We start from the raw sequence: 13,051 nt of genomic DNA on the forward strand, positions 1-13,051 counted from the left end.
GTTCGGGTATTAAACTATTTCATGTATGTTTGTTATCTTGTGGTTCGGGTATTAAACTATTTCATGTATGTTTGTTATCTTGTGGTTCGGGTATTAAACTATTTCATGTATGTTTGTTATCTTGAGGTTCGGGTATTAAACTATTTCATGTATGTTTGTTATCTTGTGGTTCGGGTATTAAACTATTTCATGTATGTTTGTTATCTTGTGGTTCGGGTATTAAACTATTTCATGTATGTTTGTTATCTTGTGGTTCGGGTATTAAACTATTTCATGTATGTTTGTTATCTTGTGGTTCGGGTATTAAACTATTTCATGTATGTTTGTTATCTTGGGGTTCGGGTATTAAACTATTTCATGTATGTTTGTTATCTTGTGGTTCGGGTATTAAACTATTTCATGTATGTTTGTTATCTTGTGGTTCGGGTATTAAACTATTTCATGTATGTTTGTTAATTTGGGGTTCGGGTATTAAACTATTTCATGTATGTTTGTTATCTTGTGGTTCGGGTATTAAACTATTTCATGTATGTTTGTTATCTTGTGGTTCGGGTATTAAACTATTTCATGTATGTTTGTTATCTTGTGGTTCGGGTATTAAACTATTTCATGTATGTTTGTTATCTTGTGGTTCGGGTATTAAACTATTTCATGTATGTGTGGTTCGGGTATTAAACTATTTTGTGGTTCGGGTATTCTATTTCATGTATGTTTGTTATCTTGAGGTTCGGGTATTAAACTATTTCATGTATGTTTGTTAATTTGGGGTTCGGGTATTAAACTATTTCATGTATGTTTGTTATCTTGTGGTTCGGGTATTAAACTATTTCATGTATGTTTGTTATCTTGAGGTTCGGGTATTAAACTATTTCATGTATGTTTGTTATCTTGTGGTTCGGGTATTAAACTATTTCATGTATGTTTGTTATCTTGTGGTTCGGGTATTAAACTATTTCATGTATGTTTGTTATCTTGTGGTTCGGGTATTAAACTATTTCATGTATGTTTGTTATCTTGGGGTTCGGGTATTAAACTATTTCATGTATGTTTGTTATCTTGGGGTTCGGGTATTAAACTATTTCATGTATGTTTGTTAATCTTGGGGTTCGGGTATTAAACTATTTTATGTATGTTTGTTATCTTGGGGTTCGGGTATTAAACTATTTTATGTATGTTTGTTATCTTGGGGTTCGGGTATTAAACTATTTCATGTATGTTTGTTATCTTATGAAAACCAGAAAATAATTCTCATTAATCTTCTGATGTTTTAACATTGGGTCAACCTTCAAGTATTGTTTACGTGTAAAAAACAAACAAAACATTCTTTGTTCGTAACACTTCTTTTCTCAGTAACTCTCGACTCTCTGTAGGTAACATTTAAATTATCGCAGTCTGATAATGTTTGAGACATTGTAATATTAGGTAAAAGCACATAATAAGATGACAATAACAATTAATATTTAGATAACTTGTAAACATTATTTTACAAAAGTAGAGTGTCCCTCTGGTGGCTACTGCATGAAGGATCAAAGATAATATTATATTACATAATAAGTATGAATGACCGTGTGGCAGAAAATAAATAAATATATTTTCTATGCAATAGGTGGCACAGCGGTATATATGCAGACTTACAACACTAAAACCCAGGTTTGACACCCGTGGTGGGCGCAGCTCTCTGTTTAACTACAAACAAACAATCTCAAGAGACGTAATACCTTATTCTTTATGTCTTTTACTTTAGATTAAAGAAAATCAATCGAGAACTTCACAAACATTTTTAATAAAAAATCTTACCTTCAATATTTCGCCGTTCACCATGAACTTGCTATTATAGTTAATAAATCGTAAGATGTGACGTTTGATGATATAGGAATATGTGTACAGATCTAATCATATGTTAAAGATCCTATACGCTGAAGTGTTCATTTGTATTCCAAATCTCTGTTATAAATATATACATGTATTACATGTCACTATTGGAAAGCTTATTGGTGTATCTTTTGTGTTAGGATTGCAGTGTATGTGGACGTTGTTATGACCCACAAGTCAAGGAGTTCACTAAATATTTCGCTTTATTTCAATGTATACCAGATGTAAGTTATAGTTTAAATCAATGAAGATCATGTATATGTGTTAGATATTTTCACTATAGTAAATTCATATATTCACTATATATATAGTGAATTCACTATATTCATTATTATTATGAAAATGAAAACTAAAGGCTTTGGGTCACTTTTGTTTTACGCAGATTTACTATTAGTATTAGTTTTTAAAAGATATCAAGAAACTAAGTAATAAACAAATAAAAATATCAAAACATTCTTATAGTTTAATTTTATACAAAATTGTCATAACAAGTGTCTTTAGGCTAATCGTAAGTGCTCATTGTTGTAGCAGTAAAGTGAGTAAGGTTAAGCCTACTCAATAGAAGAATCCAGCTTTCCCTCAAAGCTAACACGTCATCAGTGATATTTTTATCTGCAAGATTCATATGTATATATGTTACTGTAACGTACGCCTGAGGTGTTGGTTGGTATACAAGTACAGTGAGTACTGTTTGTCTTATGAAAGTTAAACAACTGAACTGTGAGGAGTTATTTACTGCACAGATAACAAAATTACTCTGTTCTTTCCACAGACATGTGAGACAATTTCTCTCGCTTGAATGATTGAGTTATGAGATTTTTTTCAGCCATCAATCAATATTAGTTTCTGGACCCAAATGAGTGTTTAAAGGGTTAAGGGCATTCCAGAGTGTAACAATATTTTTCTCAAAAGATAAACAAGTTGTATATGCAACATTTTGTGTAATAAGATGTGTTCTGATGAAAAATCTTTTCGGAAACTTTATGGGTTTGTTCAATTTTGCATAAGGTGTAAGGGTTACTTAGCATGTTTATAAATTAGATGGAGTCAAGCTTACGTATATCTATGAACAAATCTTGGAATACTAATTGGCACATCGTTTGCGTCAAACATTCATAAAGTATGACAATATTTTACGTTGTAGTAACATTTATTGACAACAGATGACAGGAAAGTATAGACTTAGTTTAGTTTTCTTCAAAATACTGCCAAAACTCACTTTCAATCCACTGACGTCAAGATAATTTAAATTATTAAATACTATGTGAATATTTTTTTTAAATTTCTGTAATTTTATAAACCATAAAAATAGTCACTAAGAAATTACAATATAAACTGTTAATAAGGTGTGTTAGAACAAAAGTGATAGGAAGGTTGATTTAAAATTAGTGTTATTTGTTGAAACAACCTACTGTCTTCAGTAGCCGTCCCTAATTCACCAGTCGCTGTCAATTACTGGACAACTCTATTACCAGCAAATAGTAAGTCAACCTTACTTTCTCTATTTAACACAGTTTATATATGTTCTACAAACACAACGTAAAACATAAGTCAAACATCTTACTCCTTAGTTAACAAGTGACTTAACGCGCAAAAAGATAAAAAACGAAACTTTTAAAGAAAATATGGAAAGAAAGTATAATAGGAAGAGAGCTTCAGAAGAAGAGAGAAACGGAAGTAATGGCACGCGAAGCAGAACCACACGGAAGTAAAAACAACCTGTGCGGATCCACAGGAAGTAAAAACAAGCTGAGCGGATCGACATGGAAGTAGAGACAAGCTGAGCGGATCCACACGGACGTTGAGACAAGCTGTAATGGATCCATCCATACGGAAGTAGAGGTAAGATGGGTGGATCCACATGAAAGTAGAAATAAACTGTGATGGATCCACACAGAAGTGGATGTAAGTTGTGGCAGATCCAGGAGAAGGATCCAAGAAGTCTCATATATGTTTGATTCTTTTTAATATATCTTTATTTTCAAAGGTAAAAGTGGATATCATAGAAAATAAAACAGTATGTTTATTTGGTTTCCCATTGATCATGTAGTGTATATAATTCCTTCGCAAGTAAAGTGTTGTTTTATTTTAAAATTTATCAAAGTCTGTTTCCAAGCTCAAAATCTAAAAAAGAATAATGTAACTACATTCCATGTTGAAAATAAGTATATTTTATAAAAATAATAGTATTATGATTATCACAATTGTTCACACATACGTAATGAGTGTTACACATTATCAATAAACCTGTTTCGTCACATCCGACTCAGGTAACAGACTTGTTTCGATGTCAAGTGACAGTCGTCTATTTCACAAAGTAGATAAACGTCAGAGGACAGTTTTATTTATTGAACGTAATGACATTTCAAAACAATTCACTCTAATAAGGCGGGCTGTGCGAAGAAATACACTAACAAAATGTTCTCTTTAGAATTTTCTAACTATAATAACATGGACCGATAAGAAACACAATGTGCAAACCTGTTTATTCGTATTGCTGCATAGACAATTACATACGATAATATTTATCAAGAAATATGAATGTATTATTTTAAATTAATAAGACAGAAATTAACTATAATACTAAATAAAATACAACTTTTGAAAAACGTCTAAAATGCAGTTAATAGCTTTTTAATGACATTTCAAAACAATTCACTCTAATAAGGCGGGCTGTGCGAAGAAATACACTAACAAATGTATGTGAAAAATGTTCTCTTTAGAATTTTCTAACTATAATAACATGGACCGATAAGAAACACAATGTGCAAACCTGTTTATTCGTATTGCTGCATAGACAATTACATACGATAATATTTATCAAGAAATATGAATGTATTATTTTAAATTAATAAGACAGAAATTAACTATAATACTAAATAAAATACAACTTTTGAAAAACGTCTAAAATGCAGTTAATAGCTTTTTAACGGTTTATAAATATTTAGAAGAAAATTAGAGAAAACAAATCATTTCGAAATACACGAAATAGTTATTGTTGGTGTTGTGTTGGTTATAAAAGAAATTGTTATTGTTGGCGTTCTGTTGGTTCTAAAATAAATAGTTGTTGTTGGCGTTGTGTTGGTTATAAAATAAATTGTTATTGTTGGTGTTCTGTTGGTTCTAAAATAAATAGTTATTGTTGGCGTTGTGTTGATTATAAAATAAATTGTTATTGTTGGTTATAAAATGTGAACAATAAATTAGATTAAAATTATGAATCACAAGTCTGTATTAATAAAACATACATAATATTCAAGCAATTATCCTAATGTAACTCAATAAACACCAAGACTGGCACTGAAAACTATACCATAGAAACGAGGACTAGCACTAACTGAACACTATACCAAAGAAACGAGGACTGGCACTAGACACTATAATGTTCACACGAAGACTGGCACTAAACACTATATAAAAATATAAGATTAATATTTAATTTAATTTCACCGTTGTTACAGACACAAACATTAAGTTATCTTTAGTGTTTCAACTTCTTTTTACAGAGTATGAAGTCACTACATTTAAAATATCAAATTATTATAATATTAAACCTATTGTAACACTCTAGTTTCAAGTTTAAATGTTCCATGGGGCGAGCTGGTAAGGAGAAGACGAAACTGCAGACTTTTCACACAATTTCTTTTCACCAGGTAAAGGGTTGGTTGGTTGGTTAGTGTTCATTGACGCAAAACAACTAGGGTCTCTTCGCCAAACAACCTGTACCAGATAAAGGGTGATATCCTTGGTGTCGAAACGTAAGTCGGATAAGTACAAAGTTCAAAGTTATATACATTCTGTATATAACATATTTCTGAGCACATTCCGTCGTTGTTATTGCATAAAAATGTCTTTAAACAAACGACAAACTTGCAGATGAAAACTCGACCAATAATACTAAAACAGCAAAATTATCGACAAGATGAAAGTTAACCATACTTTGGGAATGCTTAAAAACAAGTTCCTTGCTAAATTTTTCAGAAAGGCTACAGACATTACGAAAGGCTATTTTATAGTTTATATATAAGTTTTTTATTTGACTTTCAAATCAGATCTTCCAATTAAAAAGAGACGAGATGGAAATACTTAATTTTTCAGAATATTCTCAATCCTCGTACACGGGATTTCCAGTGTAACTTTTTCTCTCCAGTCCTGAAAGCCCTGGATTCTTGTAGACTGGACTATGATTGGTAATAGAAGGTACCGCCACTGGACTGAAATCCAATGAACTAGATTCAAAAGTGTTAACATAAGCATTATGAGATTGTGAACTTGAAACGTCGTCAGGGTCCGAATAATACGAGTCTCGAGCTGAATAAGACCTAGCTGTATGGAATTGTGAAGTTTGATCATCATCAGGGTCCGAAGAATGCGACCCTTGAACTGGATAAGTCCCAGACCTGTAGTATTGAGTATTACTTGGAAACCTTACAGATTCAGACGCTGAATTTGTTGGAGGTTCGAAATCAACATACGAGCCAGAATTCACCTCATGAAGTTCAGAATCACTAATTGCTGGTTGACTTAAAGAACCCAATTCATAAGTTTGGATGTTCCCATTTACTGGAGCTGACTCAACCTGTAGTGGGTATAAACTGTTACTTAACTGGGGGTTAATCTGGTTGAAGTAGTTTTGGTCTTGTGGGGTTGGAATATTAAATTGGTTTCCTGCCGTGTAAGGTTTATAGTAATATTGTATCTGAGGGGTAAGGTAGGGGTGCTGAACATAAGACCGTCGACCAAATAACTTTGACATTAAAGTTTTGAAACGTTCGGTCAAAGAAGGCCTTTTATAGTGGTTATAAACAATATTATAAGAAGCAGGCTGTTGACCGTAGTGAAGACTGGGGTACATTCCCACTTGGAACTGCCTTGACTTCCGCGTGGTTTCACGTTCCTCCGCTCTTTTACCGGGCTGCTCGACCGAGTAGGAACAAATACAAAGCGTCAACAGAAGCAGGAACTAAGAGACAAAGAAGAAAGATATTCAGTGTCGTTTTTTTTATGAGACAGTTTTTAGAGATATATTAGGTATATTCGTTATTCGACAGTTTTTAGAGATATATTAGGTATATTCGTTATTCGACAGTTTTTAGAGATATATTAGGTATATTCGTTATTCGACAGTTTTTTAGAGATATATTAGGTATATTCGTTATTCTTGTCAACCTTACAACAAAAATTGTTTCAATTGAAGAACAAAACTGAAAATACATCAAGAAAAACAATACGTTTAGAAAATTTCAAATTATATACAGGGGTTTGGCCTTAGGACCTAAAATCCTTCGTGGTTTATAACCGTTTGTTTGTTTGTTTGTTTGTTTTGGAATTTCGCACAAAGCTACTCGAGGGCTATCTGTGCTAGCCGTCCCTAATTTAGCAGTGTAAGACTAGAGGGAAGACAGATAGTCATCACCACCCACCGCCAACTCTTGGGCTACTCTTTTACCAACGAATAGTGGGATTGACCGTAACATTATAACGCCCCCACGGCTGGGAGGGCGAGCATGTTTAGCGCGACGCGGGCGCGAACCCGCGACCCTCAGATTACGAGTCGCACGCCTTACGCGCTTGGCCATGCCGGGCCAGGTTTATAACCGAAAATTGATTGAAACAGAAGCATTGACGACTGCGCATGTCTGAAGTGACGTCGCTCAGATTTAACGACTTTATCACATGTCAGTTGATCACGCTTTTGAGACAGTTTACTGATATTCTAAAAGTAAAGTCATTTTTAGAAAATGGCAATGAAAAATACAATGCATCCAAACATGAGAAACCATGCAGGGGCCTGTCTGACTACATAAATCTAAACTCTACTAGGCCATCTAGTGCAATGCAATGCATTCAAACATGAGAAACCATGCAGGGGCCTGTCTGACTACAACAAATTAAACTCTACTGATGATTTGTTGATACAAGAAGAGGAAAATAAAACATTAAAATTATGATTTGTTGATACTAGAACAAGAAAATAAAACACAACAGATGATTTGTTGACACAAGAAGAGGAAAATAAAACACTAATTATGACTTGCTGATACTAGAACAAGAAAATAAAACAGTTCTGATCATTTGTTTATACTTGAACAGTAAAGTAAAACACCACTGTCAATTTGTTGATTTCAGATCACAAAAATAAAACACTATTGTTGATTTGTTGACACTATAACTTGAAAATAAAATAGTAGTGATGATTAGTGGATACAAGAACAGGAAAATAAAACAGTACTTGTAACTTGTTGATAATATAACAAAAAATAAAACAGTTCTGGTGATGTTTTGATTGTAGAACAGGAAAATAAAACACAACTGATGATTTGTTGATAGTAGAATAAAAACATAAAATAGTATTGATGGTTTGTTGATACTAGAACAGGATAATAAAAAGTACTGGTGATTTGTTGATACCAGAAGATAAAAATAAAACAGTGGTGATAATTTCTTGATACTAGAACAAGAAAATAAAACACTACTGGTGATTTGTTGACATTAGAACATAAAAATAAAACACTAGTGATGATTTGTTGATAGTAGAACAAAAAATAAAACAGTATTGGTGATTTCTTCATACTAGAACAGGAAAATAAAACACAACTGACAATTTATTCATACTACTATAACAAAAAAAAACAAAACAGTATGATTATTTGTTGATACAGAACAGGAAAATAAAATAGTTCTGATGATTTGTTGTTACTGCAACAGGAAATAAAACATTACTGGTGATTTGTTGATACAATAACAGAAAAATAAAACCAGTACTGATTATTTGTTGATACTAGAACAGGAAAATAAAACTAGTGATGATTTGTTGATACTACTACAGGAAAATAAAACACAACAGATGATTTGTTGATACTAGAACAGAAAAATAAAACATTACTTATGATTTGTTGAAACTAGAACAGGAACATAAAATAGTATTGTTCATTTATTGATACTAGAACAATTAAATAAAACCCAGCTAATGATTTGTTGAGTCTAGAACTGGAAAACAAAACAGTACTGATGATTTGTTGATATTAGAACAGGAACATAAAACACTAGTGATGATTTGATTTGTTGATACTAGAACAGGAAAATAAAATGCTACTGATGATTTGTTGATACTAGAATAGGAAAATAAAACACTACTGGTGATTTCTTGATGCTAAAATAGGAATATAAAACATTAATGATGAATTGTTCATACTAGAACAGGAAAATAAAAGAGTACTGGGGGTTTATTTATACTAGAACATGAATATAAAATACTGATCACCTTTTGTTGATACTATAACAGGAAAATAAAGCAGTATTGATGATTTGTTGATGCTGGAACAGAAATATAAAATAGTACTTGTGATTTGTTGACACTAGAATTGGATAACAAAACACTGATGATGATTTCTTGATGCTAGAACAGGAAAATAAGATCGAACTGCTGATTTGTTAATACTATAACAGGAAATAAAACAGTATTGGTGATTTGTTGATACCAGAACTGGAAAAATTATTTTGTACTGATGGCTTGTTGACACTAGAACAGGATAATAAAACACTACTTTTTTTTTAAATATTAGAACACAAAAATAAAACTTTACTGATGAATTGTTGACACTAGAGCAGTAAAATAAGATAGTACTGGTCATCTGTTAATACTATAACAGGAAAATAAAACATTTCTTACAATTTTATGACTTATTGATACTATAACAGGAAAATAAAACAGGACTGGTGATTTCTTGATACTAGTAAAACAAAATAAAAAATTGGTGATTTGTTGACACGAGAAGAGAAAAATACAACACTAGTGACTAGAACAAAAATATAAAACAGTACTGGTGACTCGTTCATACTAGAACAGGAAAATGAAATAGTACTGGCGATTTCTTTATACTAGAACAGAAAAATAAAACACAACTTATAATTTGTTCATTTGAGAACGGAAAAATAAAACATTACTGATTATTTGTTGATAGTAGAACAGGTGAATAATACAGTTCTCATGATATGTTGATACCAGAACAGGAAAATAATACATCGCTGATAATTAGTTGATACTACAACAAGAAATAAAAAGTGCCGGTGATTTCTCGACACTATTAGTGTAAAATAAAACACTACGGATTATTTCTTGGTACTATAACAGAAGCATAAAACACAGCTGATGATTTTTGATACTAGAATAAGAGAATAAATCACAACTCATGATTTCTTGATATTTGAACAAGAAATAAAACAGTACTTTTGATTTGTTGATACTAGAACAAAAAATAAAATAGCACTGCTGATTTGTTGATACTAGAAATGGAAAATAAAACACAACTGGTGATTTGTTGACACTAGGACTGGAAAATAAAACAGTACTGGTGATTTGTTGACACTAGAAAAGGAAAATAAAACTCAACTGATAATTTGTTCATAGGAGAACAGGAAAATAAACAGTACTGATGGTTTTTTGATAGTAGAACAGGAAAATAAAATAGCTCTGATGATATGTTGAACTAGAACAGAAAGATAATGTTCCACTGATGATTTGTCGATACCACAACAAGAAAATAAAACAGTACAGTTGATTTGTTGATACTAAAACAGGAAAATAAACTAGTAGTGGTGATGTGTTGTTAGTAGAACAGGAAAATAAAACACAACTGATGATTTGTTGATACCAGAAGAGGGAAATAAAACACTACTTGTGATTTGTTGCTACTAAAACAGGAGAATAAAACAGTACTGGTTGTTTGTTGATACTAGAATAGGAAAATAGAACATAACTAATGATTTGTTAATACGATAACACGAAAATAAAACAATACTTTAGATTATTTGCTACCAGAACAGGAAAATAAAACAAAAGTGATGTTTTGTTGATACTAGAATCGGACAATAAAATAGTACTGATCATTTGTGATACTAGAACAAGAAAATAAAACAGTACTGGTGATTTGTTAATACTAGAACAGGAAAATAAAACGAAACTGATGATTTGTTAAAACTAGAACAGGGAAACAAAAGAGTTGGTGCTAGATGTGTAAAACAAAAACAACGTTGTTGATACTAGAACACTGGAAAATAAAAGAGTAGCCATGAATGTTTGGTACTGGAAAGTAATTGTAAATGGTGAGTATCGAACTTATTATTACAAACAACTGACCCTAAGTTAACTGAATCACGAGCATCGAAACAGAGGTCAATGCCTTAATGAACTTTGTCAGATTGTACCGGTTCTTTTAAGTGCCTGGAACAAGGAAACATAACCTTAGGAAACCATCGTTTACCTGGGAAGGAGTGGCTTCTTTTATGACTTGACGTGTAAGTTGAAAACTGTGCTTATGTCCACACGTACGAAAGCACGTAAAAGTGTCACTCATGCGCACTTAGGATGGCTAAGATGGATAGTAAACAGCCACTAGAACCTCTGAAAATAAATATCTAACAAGAAGTGTTTCAAAATCTAATTTTTATATGTCAAGGTATCATATGTTGTTTTTTGCTATACGCATCATTCTTTTTAAATCGACCATAAATATGCTATACCTTTTTTCGTTTGAGTCATAGGTTTGGTTTTGAGATTTGTAAACTCTCAGATATAATATATATTTGATACTGAAACCCATTAACTCTCGGATATAATGCAGGTTTGATTTTGAAACCCACTAACTCTCACATATAAAATAGGCTTGATTTTGAAACCCATTAACTCTCAGATATAATCTAAGCGTTAGACGATATTTTGATAATTTCTAAGTTACATGCTTTTAGCCAATGATCACCAGTTTTTCACAACATATTCACCAAACTCTCACAAAGCAAGTTATTTCAAAGTTTAATAAATAGCTAAAACATATCCCGTGTAACAACGTAACATTGTTTTAAAAAGTCCTTCAGTATTTCCTCATTTTCTAAAACGATAAATTAGATGGCTATCTACCGGACTTCGATACCGGTGAGCATAAGACAAATAGCACATTCTTTAGTTTTGTGTTTAACAAGAAATTATTTTTTCTCGAAAATAACTGACATTATTAACAGAAGCACGTGTTAATGCCATTTATAGCTTTTCATCAAACGGTTTCTCGCTAACCTAGCATTAGTATAAAATTCGAGACACTCTATTGGCTAACAGAAATCATGTAATAGTAGTTGGATACATATAAAATCGTTATATCAAACATCAAACCTTGAGGTTTGGCAAGCTCTTACACTCATACCACTACATATACATATATGTAATTTCTCTAGAGCGGTACTATTCGAATAAAACATATTTCCATTCAACCGTTCGAAGCTGTACAATTCTAAGTTTGAGACAGGTAATTTCGTAGTAACACTACAAATAGGCCCAGCACTGGGATAGTGGGTTATCTATGAAAGTTTAAAAGGCAGGTTTTCTCTGTCTTACATAAAGTAATGAGATATTGTTTATAAAAACTTAATGTCTGTGTCTAAACGACAAAATAAGAGTATTTACAGATGGAATTAATCTAAAGCAACATTTACAATTGTGTAAGTAAGCAGGAAAATCACGAGAATCACTTACCTCTACTCTGAGGTTCATTTTTTATCTCCTATAGAATCGCCCTTACGATACGTCCGTCTTTCTGCGTGATTTCCAGCTTATATAGTGTTCCTCACTCGCCACGAAATGGTCTGACGCCATTGGTGTTCACTTCCCTTCACTGAATAGCTTCTAAATCAAGGTCAGGTCTGGTCCGCGAAGAAGTCAGGGTTACTGTGTCTCCACACCTATACACCTGACTCAAAAAAGAAAACAAAATAGTAGGACAATAGTGTAAGAAACTAAACAACAAGAGTAGGGTTACTGAAGCCAAGGTTTAACAGGAGTATTATGTTATACACATTTCATCTATACAAAGTGTGGCTTTAGATTACAGGAGTGTATAATAATGTTATACACATTTCACCTATACAAAGTGTGGCTTCAGATTACAAGAGTACTATGTTATACACATTTCACCTATACAAAGTGTGGCTTCAGATTACAAGAGTACTATGTTATACACAATTCACCTATACAAAGTGTGGCTTCAGATTAGAAGAGTACTATGTTATACACATTTCACCTATACAAAGTGTGGCTTCAGATTAGAAGAGTACTATGTTATACACATTTCACCTATACAAAGTGTGGCTTCAGATTACAGGAGTACTATGTTATACACAATTCACCTAT

At 32.2% G+C, this 13,051-nt stretch overlaps 1 protein-coding gene across 1 annotated transcript; it reads right to left on the bottom strand.

The window, feature by feature from the left end:
- Positions 1–5,977: 5,977 nt before the first annotated feature.
- LOC143242315 (uncharacterized) lies at positions 5,978–12,578 on the bottom strand. The gene is made up of 2 exons (XM_076485676.1): positions 12,398–12,578; positions 5,978–6,835 (listed from the first exon to the last, which is right to left on the bottom strand). Exons 1-2 carry the CDS (start codon positions 12,413–12,415, stop codon positions 5,978–5,980), a joined length of 876 nt encoding a protein of 291 aa, XP_076341791.1. The 5' UTR covers positions 12,416–12,578.
- Between the last annotated feature and the right edge of the window lie 473 nt (positions 12,579–13,051).

Source organism: Tachypleus tridentatus, unplaced genomic scaffold (assembly GCF_004210375.1).
Source record: "Tachypleus tridentatus isolate NWPU-2018 unplaced genomic scaffold, ASM421037v1 Hic_cluster_2, whole genome shotgun sequence".
NCBI classification, from domain to species: domain Eukaryota; kingdom Metazoa; phylum Arthropoda; class Merostomata; order Xiphosura; family Limulidae; genus Tachypleus; species Tachypleus tridentatus.